The sequence below is a fragment of the Suricata suricatta genome, chromosome 2 (genome assembly GCF_006229205.1).
Source record: "Suricata suricatta isolate VVHF042 chromosome 2, meerkat_22Aug2017_6uvM2_HiC, whole genome shotgun sequence".
Classification (NCBI taxonomy): Eukaryota; Metazoa; Chordata; class Mammalia; order Carnivora; family Herpestidae; genus Suricata; species Suricata suricatta.
Window position 1 is genome coordinate 12506396 of NC_043701.1, and position 15221 is coordinate 12521616.

The 15221-nt window shown below is 53.3% G+C and overlaps 1 protein-coding gene across 1 annotated transcript in view; it reads left to right on the top strand.

Moving 5' to 3' along the window:
* Nucleotides 1-14661, top strand: part of DENND11 (DENN domain containing 11) — a 45268-nt gene extending 30607 nt beyond the window's left edge. Inside the window, exons 5-10 of the mRNA XM_029922488.1 lie at nt 4570-4708; nt 5678-5809; nt 6186-6336; nt 6969-7037; nt 8897-9111; nt 10801-14661. Coding sequence (XP_029778348.1) covers nt 4570-4708; nt 5678-5809; nt 6186-6336; nt 6969-7037; nt 8897-9092 — 687 coding nt within the window. The 3' untranslated portion in view covers nt 9093-9111; nt 10801-14661. The remainder of the gene's footprint in view (nt 1-4569; nt 4709-5677; nt 5810-6185; nt 6337-6968; nt 7038-8896; nt 9112-10800) is intronic.
* Nucleotides 14662-15221: the final 560 nt, after the last annotated feature.

Here is a 15221-nt window from a genome sequence, read left to right on the forward strand (position 1 = left end):
GGTGACATTATCAAAACTGTGGGAGCTTGAGGAGGGGTCCTGCACACCTGTGCTAGGGTGTCTTAGGCGCCGTGCACCTGCTGATGCCGGACCGTCCGGGGGCTCTGGCTCAGCGGGGCCTGGGGCTGCTGGGCGAAGCTGGAGGTTAGAATCGGAAGTGTCCTCTGCTGTTGGCAAAGTACCAGCATGAGTGAGAAACCGGAGAGAGCCCCTCCTCCCTTCCTTCTGCCGTCCAGTCGCCAGTCATTGCCTCCCACGGGAGGAACTGGAAGCCAGCTGCCACGGGAGTCCGGAGGACACAGGGTAAGGATTGCCCCGCCCCTCGGCATGCCCTGAGAGGCAATAATTAAGAAATGGTCAGTAGGTCATTAGGGCGATTCTGAGTCTGCACTGACTGAACCCTGCTCTTTCTCTCACCTCTCCAGACTCTGCCCCTGCTTTTCCTCCCGAGTCAGATTGCTGCTGGGCTATCTCAAACCCACAGCGAGGTGACCAGCATCTGACCCGGGTGTCCCCAGATGCCTCCCCAACAGGCCATGAAGGAGGGACAGAGGGAGAGAAAGTTAAATTGCCGTCTGCTTTAGCTGTGTTGAGGGCTGCTCGTGAACATCCGTGTCAAACTCTAGTTGGTGTGATGTGGGAAGAAGCGTTCTTCGATAGGTTGAGATGGAAATGTGAACGGTCTCCTTTTTAAAAAACAACCTGAGTGCATATTGGAAATACAGGGACCTTGTGCTTTAACGGTCTCACTCCTTAGGATCTGCCCTATATGTATAAACCACCAGAATATAACGATGTCTGAATAAAAGTGTTTAAGTCAGCATCGTGCAGAGTGGTGGAAAATGAGAGTGCCCTGTGTATTATCCAGCCATTATAATAATGAATTAGAGCGTGCACAGTTGACACGCCAGGTTTACCAGGAAGTATTTTCACGTGGGAATAACAGAGTACAGTCTGTGAGATGATCATACACTTTCATAAGATAGCTACAGCCTCAGCGGCAGAGATGGGTGTATAGACACGTACACGCATAGTAAACATAGGACAACAGCCGGGTGTACAGACTAGGTTATTAATATATATGCTACCTGGGGGCGAGAGAAGGTATGGAGGGACGGGGCTTCTATGTGTAAAACAGGAAAGGACCAGGGAAACAGTGGCAGCACTGAAACTGTAATATGTATGATAGGATTCCGCTGGTCATTTATGGAATATCACATGTATGCACATAGAAAGAAATTTCTCCGGAAGCGGCCTGTTGAAACATGCTATTTTGTCGCCACAAGTTAAAAGAGCACCCTATATATATATATATCTGTGAGTTTTTACAGAGCAAACACACGTGTGAAGAAAATTGAAAGTCAGGGTCAGAGTCAAAACTAACTGGCAAGGGGGGAAGGAAGGCCGGGGCCTCTCCGAGGGGTCCAGCAGTGGCTGGTGGAGGCCCCTCCTCGGGAAGGGGACAAGTTGGAGAGAGAGAAGGGGCTGAGCCCCAGGAGCAGACGGAGTCCCGGCTGGGGGATGGGGCGAGGCGAGGGATTGCCAGCCCCTGGCTGGGGAGTGCAGAGTCTGGAATGCCTGCTGCGGAGGGAAACCGGGGCAGGGGCTGCAGAAACCAGGAAAGGAGGCCCCTGTAAAAGTGGCAGCAGAACACGACCCAGAAGGGGGAAGTGGAGTCAGATGAAAGCAGAAACGTCTGTCGTGTTGGGTAGTCGAAAAGGAGTCTGGTGGAGAGGGGCATGCATTCTCTGCCTCTGGCTCCAGGAGAGGGCTGCTCTTCCTCATCGTGCCCACTTCCCGTATGGCCCTGGCACAGCCCAGGCCCAGCGCCTCAGCTGCTGGCAGTTGTCATCTGTCTCCGGGCCTGTGCACATGCTGGTCCCTCTACCGAGAACGTCCCTCCAGGAAGTCTTCCCTGTCTCTCCGAGAATCAGTCAGGCATCTCCCGTGCGCTCCTGCAGCCCCCACCCTCTCCCACAACTCTCGTGCTGGGATTCGATCCCGATCCCATGACCACCCACCTCTCCCAGCAGTCTCTGCATCCGGGGTGGGTGCGGGGGCTGGGCCTCTCCCTTCCTTGTTGGACTGAGACTACTTACTTTGCACAGTGTTCAGCGCAGAGTATGTGAGAACAGTTTCTTGTGTGTGTGCGTCCATGCATTCATGAATGGATGAATAAATAAGATCAAAATTAAGGATTGCTCATTTATTCTGGGAGCCTGCGGCCCAGGACACATTTGGACAAAACCCGGGCAGGCCTTCCTGCTGGAAAAGAAGGCGCTGGGGGCTTGAGGATCACTGGAGAGGAGGCTGGGGGGGACCTGAACTGGCCTGGGCTCCCCTTCCTGTATAGTGGTGTGTGTTTGTTTCTTATTTAAATTCAAGTTAGTTAGCACGCAGTGCAGTATTGGTTTCAGGGGTGGAACCCACTGGTTCATCACTTGAAAGAACACCCAGTGCCCATCAGAACTAGTGCTCTCCTTCATGCCCCCCACTCACGTCTCCTCCAGCAACCCTGTTTACTCTCTGTATTTAAGAGTCTCTTATGGTTTGCCTCCCTCTCTGTTGTCCTATTTTTGCTTCCCTTCCTCTATGTTCATTCGCTTTGTTTCTTAAATTCCATGTATGAGTGAAATCATATGGTATCTTTCTCTTGTTATGCCCAGATTTTTAATATCGTCCCCAAAACCCAGAGACCGCCAGGGAGACCGAGTCACACATGCAAAAGCAAAGGGCTTTAGGGTTTAGGCTCGTCAGACCTAAACTCGGGCTCACAGACTTTATCCGTGCTGAGAGCCCCGAACAAAGATGGGGCAGGGCCTTTACAGGTTTGGGAAGGGGGAGTTACAGGAAATTGTGACAGAGGTACAGGGACCCAATCACTATCGCCTACCATTATTGACAGTAACTTTAACCATTGTTATGCATTGTTACTTTTGGTGGAAGCCAATCGCAACATTTAGAGTATTGACCAATTACAGAGTGGGCCCAGGACCCTCACGTAGGGCCTGACTAGCCTTCTAGGCCTGCCCTTAGAAATGTTAAGGGTGTTAGCTGGCCTTTCCTGATTGGGTGTTACAAGGGTGGTCCCTCCTGCCTTGGGCAATGTGTGCCCTTCTATTGTCTCACGGAATCAGTTTGATTCAGACCTGTGTCCTTACACTCTGACTGACTGGTTTTACTTAGCACAATATACTCTAGCTCCATCCACATCACTGCAAATGGCAAGATACCATTCTTTTTTATTGTGGAGTAGTATTCCATTTGTGTGTGTGTTTGTGGGTGTGTATCACATCTTTATCCACTCATCAGTTGATGGACATTTGGACTCTTTCCATAGTTTAGCTATTGTTGAGAGCGCTGCTATAAACATTGGGGCGCATGTGCCCCTTTGCATCAGCATTTTGGTACCCTTTGGATAAATACCTAGTAGTGCAATTGCTGGTCCTTTACCTTTGGACTTTTGTGAAAGATTGTGATTGGAGGGATCTGACCAGAGAGGTGGCTCAGTGCCTCTCCCTCCTGGAGATCTGGGAGAGGGGTGGACACAGGGGCAGGAGAGGGACCCTCAGCGGAGGGCGGCCTTTCTGCCCGTGGGGCAAGTGAAAGGCAGTGGTGCTGGGGCGCTGCCTGGGAGAAGGCGGCTGGCGTCAGCACGTCTCAAGGTCTCCCAGCCAGCAAGTCCAGCACTCTGCCTTGGTGTGGGTACTGCTCCTCAGAGGTGCTCTCACCGGCGCCCCCCAGTGGGTGGTGAATGATATTGCTTCTGACACTCGTGCTTGGAAGTGGCGCTGGGCGTCCTTGCCTCAGCTCCTGCGCATTTCATGTTCTCCCTCTCAGCCATGTGGAGGATGGGATGGTCTCCCCGTTTCACAGATCAGGAAAGCACACCGGAAAGGTTGGCTAGCTTTCTCAACGCCTCGCTTAATAAATGGCAGAGCTGGGATGGGAATTCAGTTTTTCTGGGGTCAGAGCTCCCGGGGTACGCTGGCTCAGGGCTCCTAGAAGCAGCCTGCCCGGGCTGACAGGCTCCTTGCACTTAGCGGGAAGGAAGAGGCTGGACCCGATGTGCGTGGTTGTGGGGCCTGGGGGCCATGGGGTCCTCCTGCCTGTAACCTACGCAGACCCCTCACTTCACACGGCAGCGGGTCCCCGAGTACCTGGTGAGCTGCTATGAGACTGTCAACTCATCCTTCCAGGGCTGACATGGTTTTGAGTTGGGTGTTCTCATGAGGTGGAATGTCACTTCAGAGACGTTTCTGACTCTTCACAAGTTAGGTTCGGCCTTGTTTCCTCTGTGCCTCTCTCCCCTGAGTACGTAAGGATCCCTAAACTCAGACCTCACTGCATCAGCAGAGCTGCTGCAGTATCGAAACCCAGTGGAAAGGTGAGACTTTAAAGTGAAAAACAGCATTTGGTGTGGAGGTCACCATCCCTCAATGCCTCTGTTGGTTGTACTTTGTGGTGTCTGCAGCGCAGGGAGCGTGGGGAGCGGTCAGCACGCACCTGCACTGACTATTTTTCGCATTGTTAACAAGCCATTCATTCTCCTCCCCTTTATTTTTTCAGATCACTCACCCAGCCGGCTGCATGTCTCAGTTTATCAAGTTCTTTGGAGAACAGATCCTTATCCTGTGGAAATTCGCCTTACTTCGAAAGCGCATTTTGATATTTTCTCCCCCTCCTGTGGGTGTTGTATGTTACAGAGGTAACTAGAAGCCAAAGTTGGGTGTTCTTTTGTGAGTTTCTTGGAGCAGAAAGTGCTCTGCTCGAGTCTTTGCGTTGTTGGCCAAGTTCAGAGGAGTCGGGGCTGTCCCAAGAGGGACCCAAGTTTTCAGCCTGGGAGTGCTGGGGCCAGACTTGCATTCTAGAACGTGGGCTCTGGCGACCGCGCAGAAGGTGGTTTGGGGGACGCATTCGTGGTCTAGTAAGAGATCGTAGGTGAGGAGAGGAGAGGGGACTCTTGCACATTAAAGAGGACAACTTGGCAGAAGTTGGCATGCGATTGGGTTGGAAGGTCCTGATGTGTGTGAGGTAATGGAGGAGGGGTCCAGGATGACAGGGCCCAGGAGGAGTAGGGGTGGAGTGATAGCGGTGGCTTTGCATATGGCGCATGTCTGCTGTCTGTGAGGCCTCCACAAATTGGACACCAGACGCTGGTGCTGTTGGGTCAGGACCTGGGGGAAAATGAGGCTGGCGTGTCGAGTGCCGGTGACCACGGGATGGACGGTGGCACTCGGGGAGAGCGTGAGTGCAGGGGTGTGATGCGGGCACAATAGGGGGAGCAGTAAAGGTGGAAGACAGAGGGGAATGAGGTGGGGCCGTCAGAAGCAGGGAGGGAGCCAGGAGAAATGGGGGTTCCCACAGCAGGAGTTTGGAGAAAGGGCAAGGGCAACAGTGCCAGATCCTAAGCGGGACCTAGAGAGCTGCAGACTGGAAGCCGGAAGTGGGGAAGGCGTTGTTGGCGTGACTTGAGGTCAGGTTCTACTGTGGGACTCGAAAGGCTTGTGTCCCCACCCCACCCTTCAGAGTGCCAGAGCCTTGTGTGACCCGTGTGCTAGGACAGCACAGAGCAGAGCCTTCCACGTCATCCTTGGAGGCTCACTGCTCAGACACGGGGGCAGGCGGGCTCCGGGGGAGGAGGGCCACACTCCTCTTACCCTGCCCTGCCCCACAGTGTACTGCTGCTGCTGCCTAGCCAACGTCTCCCTGCCTGGCATCGGGGGCACCATTCCTGAGTCCAAGCCTTTCTTCTATGTGAACGTGGCTGACATCGAGAGCCTGGAGGTAGAGGTGTCCTATGTGGCCTGTGAGTATGGGGCCCTCCCTGCACCCTGCCTGCACGCCCTCACCCCGGGTCCCCGCGAGCACGGGGCCCTCCCTGCACCCTGCCTGCACGCCCTCACCCCGCGTCCCCGTGAGCACGGGGCCCTTCCTGCACCCTGCCCGCATGCCCTCACCCTGGGTCCCCAAGAGCACGGGGCCCTCCCTGCTCCTGTCTGCACGCCCTCACCCCGGGTCCCTATGATGGCTCTGCAGGAAGCCAGGCTCTGGCCTTCCAGCCCCCCAAGGGCCCCTTCTCACAGATGCGGGGCTCCCGAACCCCTTGTTTCCCCGGTGGGGTCAGGCTGGTGCCTGTCAGTGATGGCCTCCGGGTCCCCATACCCTAAGCTTGGATGTCACAGGCACCACAGAGAAGATTTTCGAGGAGAAGCGGGAGCTGTATGACGTCTACGTGGACAACCAGAATGTGAAGACTCACCATGACCACCTGCAGCCCTTGCTGAAGATCAACAGCGCCGATCGGGAGAAGTACCGGCGGCTCAACGAGCAGAGGTAGCGGGAGCCGGGGTTCTGGCCCCTGTGTGCCCACGCGGGGTGGTGGTGTGCTGAGGCCAGCACACACCGAGACAGAGACGGCCCCAGGGCACTGCCCTTCTCGGTGCAGCCTGGCCTGCGGGCTGTGCGGGAGACGGGAAATGAAAGGGAGCCGGGAGGTGCCTAGGCCAGACTCCTAGCAAGTCGTCCTGATAATGGGAGGGGCAGTGTGTGTGTGTGTGTGTGTGTGTGTGTGTGTGTGTGTGTAGTGACTTCTTTCTGATGGGCTTGGAACCCGGGAGACTCAGGGAGGAGAACAAGCATTTAACAAGCACATACCCAGCTCAGCACTGGCAGCTTGCCTGTGTGTTATCTGGTTACCCTGTGAAATAAACAGTACCAGTGGTGAAATAAAATCTGATATCATCATCATCATCGTCCCTGTTTTATGGGCAGTTATGAAAGATTGCCTGAGATCGCCCCGGGGGGTGGGGTTGGCCCTGAGCCCTGTTTATTCCGTTCCTACCCCTCCCTGCTTTGGTGCCGGGGTCAGGGGCTGCTTACCCCGTGCAGATGCCTGACCCACGACCCAGCCGGGGTCGGGGGTCCTGTGGCGGCACCAGCGCAGGGCGGGGGCTTATTCACCGCAGGCAGATGCTGCTGTACTCCCAGGAGCTGGAAGAGGACTACGGCCGCTGCGAGGAGGACCTGTTTGTGCTGTAAGTCAGCCGGGGCGGCGGGGCGGGCTCTCCCGAGGGTCCTGAGTTCTTGCTGCCTTGGGCCTCAACCCTGCCTGTGTCACCGTTGGCCCGCCAGGCCACTGAGGGCTGGGCTCTGTGTGGAATCACCATGAGCCCTAAACTGGCAACGGGGGACCCCCAGCGGACTTAGGGGAAGAAGCAGGGCAGAGAAAACTGCGAGTCCCTTGTTTCATCTTTTTAGTGGGCATTCACCTCCAGAGGGCCACTGCCCAGAAGTGTCTGCCCTTCTGGGTTCAGGGGCTTCTCATCCATTGCTTTGCATTGGGTATTATGGGACAGTCAGAAATGTTAACTTTTTTTTTAATGTTTTTATTTTTGAGAGAGAGAGAGACCGTGTGTGTAGGGGAGGGTCAGAGAGAGAGGGAGCCACGGAATCTGAAGACAGGCTCTAGGCTCTGAGCTGTCAGCACAGAGCCTGATGCGGGGCTTGAACCCACGAACTGTGAGATCATGACCTGAGCCAAAGTCAGACCCTCAACGACTGAGCCACCCAGGCGCCCCTGGAAAGGTTAACTTTTGAGCCTAAGGAAATCTCCTTCCCCCAGATGTGTTGGTGGTGGTCGGGCAGGAGCCCTAGTCTTCATACCTTACAGCATTTGTGTGCTTTCGGAGCAGCCGTGTGAAACAGCGCTCGGGGATGGAAGGAACTGTGATGGGAACGGAAACCAATTCTCCTGGCTTCCTGTTTGGCCTTCCCCACCCACGTCCTGGGCACTTGCAGCTAGAACCCTCTCTGGCTGGGACTTTGAAAACTTACTGTGGACGTTTCAACCCAGGCGTAGTGCCTGGATTCTAATAAAGCGTACCTCCCCGCCCACACACGACGTGGAGAGGCCCAAGTGTGCGGAATCAAGCAGCGAGCCAGGAGTGCCGTCAGGGGCCGACACGGCCCACTGAACCTCAAATTCCTGAGCATTTAGAGCGTCTTTGGGCACGAGGTGCCTTGGTGGAACCTGAGAGCTCCATGGAACAGAGCTGAAAAGTCTAGACAGTTTGTGCCTTTTCTGAACGTGGCTCATAAATTTATGTGGTGCTATAAATCAGTGACTCATAAATCATGCTTCCTCTCTCTCTCTCTCTCTCTCTCTCTCTCTCTCTCTCTCACACACACACACACACACACACACACACAAAGTAACCACAGGAACACAAATACCCGAGGGTGATAGGGAGCTAGGGCAGTATCGGTGCCTATAGCAAGGCTCCCTGTCCCCTCTGCCTGTCGCGCTCAGCCGTGGTGGCCACAAGACATCCCGGTGGCCGCCCCAGCCCCGAGCCCCACCTCTTCCATGTGGACGGCCAGTGGCAGCCTGGTGTGCTTGCTGGTGATTCTCAGGGCCCTGCTCTGTCCCTGCTAAGGCTCATCCATGCTGCCGGCCCCTGTGACCTATCCGGGGCTTTGAAGGCGCATTTTACTTTCTCATGTTGAGTCTTGACCTCAGAGCTACATCATCAAGGGTTTTCTGGGGTTTGGGTTCCTCTTTCTCTTCCCTCTCTAAGCAGAACAAGGAACACAGTAACCTTCCCTGGGAAAAGTGGTTTTGGGGAGGCAGGCCATCCCTTGTTCGGGGGCTTTGCAGGTCACACCATGACTAATGCCAGAGGTTTCTTTGCTAAACTTGGTGTCACTTTAATAACCCTCAAACTTCGGTCCTAATGTTCTTATTTTGCAGAGAGCTTTCTGAGTTTTGAAACCATTTCAAAGCACGTGAAGGCAATATAGTCTTGGTTCCTCATGTGTGGATTAGTTGGTGTATTTGATGACCCCCTTTCTTTTTCCTGCCCTCGCTCCCATGTGTCTTATCTTGTGAATGCAGGTTTTTCCTAGAGCAGAACAACCGGATATTTCAGACTCTGCTGGAGGTGTCCGCCAGTCAAGACAAAACCCTGACCGCCGAGCATGCCCGGGGCATGGGTCTAGACCCCCAAGGGGACCGGAGCTTCCTGATGGACCTGCTGGAGGCCTATGGCATCGACGTCATGTTGGTCATCGACAACTCCTGTTGCCCATAGGGAGAGTGAGCCGGGACCGGTGAGCCGCTCCTCGCGTGGGGAGTTTGCATGGGCCCCGGAGGACCGCACTGTTTGTTAAGTGGACACGGAGGAATACGGTTCACACTTTCCAACAGATGTGACTTTTTGCAATCTCCTTTCTCCCTTCCTTCCTAGTGGTAAGACGAGGCCACCTTGGTTTTGTGCCCTGTCCGGGTACCATGTTCTCCCAGAGCTGCTGCCTGGGTTTGGTCCCGCATGGCTTCTCTCGTGGCCCGGTCGAGTGACGTGGGGGCATGTGGTGAAGCCATGTGTCAGTAGGAGCGGGCTGAGCCCCGAAACACCGAGGTGGACTGTGCAGAAAGTCTCCCGTGAGTTTCATCCCTTGCGGTCCTCTGTCCAGTGTGGCCTTGGACGTGTGTCTCGTGAAGGAGGCAGCTAGACCTCATGATCTTTCGTGGTGTTTCATCATTTCCTGGAGTCCAGTGTTGGGATCAGATCCCTTTTCCTGTTCACTGGGGCCAATCTGTGTCTTCTCTGTTCATGTGAGTAGAGACCTCAAAGAGGAGCAAGAGCTTGTTTCTGTCACTAAGTGTGAGCTCTGAGCATAGAATGACAGGAAGGTTTTTCTTACCAGCCAGCTGGAAACTAAAATTGTAGAATGAAGCGTTGAAACTTTTCCCCAAAGTAAATGAATGGTGGCCACTCAGTTTAACACTCCTTTCTCCGCACCCCTGTCCTCCAGGGTGGCCTGCAGCTTGCCAGCAAATTCATTTTACAATTTCATTTCCTTGAAGGGCTAACTATGCTCTTAGAGTGATTTAGGTATTTTTAAAGAGTAATGTTTGTTCCCACCAAAGGTAGAGCAGTTGGGGGTTCAAACAGGATGGAGAAGAACTCTCCATCTGAGAGTTCTCTGGACACATCACCGGCGGAACCTCTGGATCAAAACAGAGATTCGCCGGAGTCCATAATCCAGCAAGGGTCTGAGCTGGTTACTCAGAGTGTGGGGCACGGGAACAAGACTGTGCCGGTCTGGAGCCCTCACAAACCAAGTTCTTGTCAGCAGAGTTGACATTCCTTGAGCTAAGCAGTTGGGGCCAGAGACGGTTGGACTGGTTGGAGAGCGAATTTGACAGTGCCTTCAGCTAGGGAAGTGTTTGGAAGGTCCGAGTGTCAGTGAGGAGTTCACCCGCGCCCCCCTGACACCTTTTGGTCTGGGATGGAGCCTGTGGGTCCCTGCCCCTTCTCTTCGGCTCTGCCTTCCAGGGATGCCAACTTAGGTGGGACCGTAGGGGTTTGAAACCAGCTCCTATGAGAAGAGTTTAGGGCTTGTTTGGCCACAGTTGAGGATTTTGACTTGGGCTCCTGGGGGCGTCTGTTGTTGGTGAGTTTCTTCCCTTTCAATCTGCTTGCGTGGCTCCGTTTTTGGAAAGGCCATCATTGTATCCATGTGTGTGACCAGGGTCCAGCCAGGCTGTGACACACAGCAGAGAAATAACTTTGAAGTGGATGGAACGCAGGTCTTACAGCTTTTTAGGGCTCACTGCTTTATTCAAAAATATTTTCACTGTAGTTCCATGACCGGGGATTCAAGACTAAAGAAACTCACATGTAAAAATGCAAATACATATTGGTTAATCAAAGTAGGGTCTTTTATGTAAATATATAAATAAGTTTGGGCATTGGAACGTAATCTGTACAACGAATATACTTTTCTCCTCTGCAGTGTGGATTTAGCCATTTCCGTGATATTGATGTTTACAAAGAAGCTTCGCCACCTCTTTCCTTGAAGAGCAACCTTCTCTTGTCTCTGGGGAAGGAGCAGCCTTTCTGACTTGGGTCCAGGAATGGTGACTTTTAGTGGCATCTCAAAAGTTAGGGGGAGGTCGATCCAAAGCAGGAATGGTCAGACTCTCTTGGTGGACACAGGCCCCCTTCCTCTGGACTCGAGGGCTTTGGTGGAAGAGGACGGTCTTTAAGCACGTCTGTCCCCACGCCCTTCTGCCTGCAAAGGCTTGTGTGGAATTGTAACTCCAAGCTCCTAAGTGCTCACGTAAGGGTCATAGGGTTGAATGAGGTTCCTGGACCTTCCTTTGAACAGCGGGCTGGGGCTCTGGGCTCCCTTTGTCGGTGAACTCTTCCAGGCAGCTGCGTGGTCCCCTCACCCTCGAGCAGGGCGCTGGGGGCTGGGGGCGGAGGGGAATATGCGAGTGAGGCTCGGCTGACCCTAAAGCAAAAGTCTCCCCCTCCCCTGTATTCTGTTGATGAGGGAACCCAGCCATCCTTGCCTTGCCAGCCGCCGCCTCGGCCAGAAGCCCAGCGCAGCGCCGCCTCAGGCTGCCTGGGCCGAATGCCCTGCGGCTCTGTGGTCATTGTAATACGGAGCCGCCTGTTTCTGACGCCCCCTTTGGAAGACTTGCTGTGTTCCCGCCTCTGCTCGCAGCCCCCTGCCCGCTCCCCAGCGTCTCCGGATTGCGGCACCGTCCAGCATCGTTTGCTGCCCCTTCAGACCCTTCCGCTTCCGGTCAGAGGACATTGGTCAGCATGCTTTCTTCACCGCCTCTGTAGATCGGTCAGCTCTGGAGGGGCAGGGATCCTTACCACTGACTCGTCGGGCAGAGGTGGAAGCCCAGGGCGGGGTGGCTGGACCCGGGAGAGCCTTCTGCCCTTCTCTGCTGTGGAAGCCCGCCCCCTGCCCTGCCTCCTCTCAGCGGGCCTGGTCCTCTGCGGACTCGCGGGCCGAGCTCACCTGCACAGGTTGCTGACCCGAGACGCCGGGGCTGCTGTGGAACCAGGCAGGAAAAACCAGGTGGCAGGAGTCCTGGGGGGACCGAGAATCCAGGCCCAAGGTTTACTGATGTCCAGCCACATGTGACAAAGGCCCACTAAGGTGGATTTTTTCAATTCTGCAGCCTCGGCAGATGGTCATAGTCAGCCTTGGAGAAAACGTCCAGTTGCGCTCTGGCTTCGGATTCTTTCTTCAGGAGTCAGAAGCGGTAGGGTTGATCTGCGAGGCCAAAATGTGGGCCAAACAATTTGTGTAGAATTAAGTATGCTTTAGTCAAGCACGAAGCACCCCTGAGGCCCGGGCTCCATCTGGTCCAGTATCATTGTGCCACCTGGGGCCTCGCACGGTCCTCGGGCAGCGGGACGGCTGTGAGTCAGGAGGCACTCGCCTCCCGCAGCTGCCATCGGCACGGCGCCCCTTCTTCCATTTGGCCGGGGGAGGGGGGCCGAGTTCACTGGTAATGACAGAAATCATTTGGCCCAGAACTTGTATCTATAACTTATCTTGTTTGGCCCCCAGTGAAAATCAAGATGGGAAATTGAAGTGTAGCCCAGAGCACAGATCATTCTAAATACCACCCGAGAAGCCTCATTGATCAGTGTAACTCCCTGATATTTTAGCTGGAAGATAAAGGTAAAGATAAATCAGAGCTGAATCGCTGTTTTTCATTCTGGCGGCTACAAGGGTCAGCTCGCTATTTGTCTTGATACACGGAAAGCCCTTCCAACACAGTAAAAAGGCGAGAGTACTCACCTTTTAACCAAGGCCTTTAGGGAAGCTTTTGTAAAGGGCGGTCATGAATTAGCTTTTGAAGGGTAGGACGCAACCCTCTGGGAAGAGGCAGGGACCTAAGGGACCTTTTGTTCTTTTGGGTTTTTTTCCCCCCCTGAAACCGCATAGCCCAGGGAATGGGTTGAGATGCTTTCCCCAGTCCCCGTACAGACCATACTTGCAAAGGTAAGGGAGCAGGAGGGCATCGAATAAAATCGTAAGATGATGTTCAGCTGGACAGTAAGCGTTCCTTCGTCGGATGCCAGTTCGGAGACAGGCAGGAAAGTCAACATGGGGACCGACGCGCGTGTGGGGGCTTCTACTCCCTGTCCAGTCCCTCACTAGCGGGCTCAGAATCTGTGGGGTCCAGCCCCGGCTGCCCTGCAGGGAGACTCCTGCCGCTCGGGGCCTCACCCCAGCCGGCCCCCACCAGCCCCTCCTTGTTTCAGGAAGACCCTGGTCTGATTTCAGGTCAGGGCATAGAAGGGGTCAAGGGCTCCTCTTACTCCCGAGTCTTGGGTTTCTGATGACTAATGTGCCTCTGTTCCCGGGAGCTGCTCGGGCACGGAGTGCTGAGGGGGAGGCTAACTGTGAGAAATGGGAGTTTATTTTTATATCGATATTACTATGTGATGAATTAAGTGTACAGATGTGGAAAGGGAAGAAAATTTCAAAACTAGAATCCTGGGAGGAACAGGAAGCAACCGAAACCCCACAGAAGCGTCATTATTTGTCTTTGCCGTGAAGGAGGCTGCTGTGCCGTGAAGTCTTCGCAGCGCTCCCAGGAGGGAACGGGAGGGTCCTCGCGAGGCTGAGCGGGCACCGACCTGAAGTGAGACTCTGGTACAGAAGGTGTAAATGTGAGGGGGCTGATCAGGCCTCTTCCTGGTGCCGTGTGGTCTTCTGTCTGGCACGTTGATTCTTTCTGGAGCCAGAAGACGGGGGCAGTTGGGTAAAACTGCACATTTAGAAGGGAAATGAGAATTTTCTAGTGATTACAAATGATGATGGGGGAAAGCCCTCTTTAGAGTTCTCCACAAGCTCAGTGTAGCATGGGCTTTTAGCAGTAACGTAATCTGAATTCAGAAAATTGATTTACTTACCATAGTGTAAGGATAGGTGTGAAGTACTCACGTTTGCTGTAGAGGGTGTGATAGGCTAACGATACGTTTCCTCTGCTTTCTAGGGACACCTGGGGAACCCAGGGGGAGGTAGGGCCTTAGAAATTAGCCAGGGAAGATCTACAACATGAAAAAATCCACAGAGAGGCCATGGAGTTAGCTGGTTGCAAATGTTTTTCATTGACGTTGGAGTGAAAACTTCCTTAGGCCAAATCAAGCAAAGATTAAAAAGTATACAAAAACTTTGAAGGCAGCATCAGGAATGGTTTGTCTAGGGTGCCCTCAAAGACCATGATGAGGAATGGTACGAATTCTGTGCTATTGAACAGCCCAGGTAGGAGACTTGAGGGGGGACGGAGCAGAGGAAAACAAAGTCAACCTCCTTACTTACCCAAGCTTGTTGGCGAATTTTCTTTTAATAGGTTCGGGAAGTCAACCTTTATCTGAAAAAGGAATGGCTGTAGCCTTGGAAAAATGGTTTTCCAATTTCTCCCAAGTTAGGATCAGCATAGCCTCCCTGTCGCCTTAAATGTCAAACCCCTATTTTGATTACTACCCCAGCATCAGAGTTATAGCAATAAGAGACACTGAATCTATTTTTGTCTAAATTCTTTACCTCATAGTATGAAGTTAGTAAGACAGTGGATAAATTTCGCCCTAAATGCTCGTGTGCGCAGGTGCTTCTTCTGCTTTGAACGGTAATGATTTTCATGGCCTAAAGAAAGCTGGTGTTAATCCTGAAGCTACAAGGAGTAAATGTTTCTTTAATGATTGTGTTTTGTGGTACAAATAACATCTGTCTATATCCTATCTGTATATATCGGAACCATGTTGTGTGCAGAGAAGTTGATATAACTATATTTACAGAAAACAATTTTTACAATTAAAGTTCACATTTTAACATCAATGTGTGTGCTTCTGTCCTTCCCTGGCCTGAGAAATGTGGTTGGTGGTAGGAAGGAGGGATGGTCCAGTGTATGAGCAGAACCCGAACTCGGACCTCACGGTGCCAGAGCAGCCAGAGAGCCTGGTACCTGTTCTCCTAGAGGCCGTGGTCTGCATAAACATCCTCCAGGTAATGGAGACCAAAGCTGGGAAGAACCGTGCCAGCCGGAAGAGCCAGGACTGGGCACACATGCCCACATACTGAAGTTCTGTTTCATTTTTAACCTTTGGGGGAGTTCTTTTAAGGGTAAAATTCCAAACATCATTGACGCTGTATTCAAAGCCAGGTTCCTACTTTCCAAGGCACACGACCCTATGATGTCACTGACTGTCCAGAGATGGGGTGAGAACACAGGGAAGAAAGCACTGCACGCGGTGACTTGTGTGCAGACCAGCCACAGCGCCGAGCGAAAGGCTTGTGTGCTAGGAAGCATCTGGATTTGTAGTAGAAATAATACCGCTTTTGAGTAAAATTAGTCTTTGAAAAGGTTTGTGCCTAAGAGGAGCGTACTTCATCTGGAC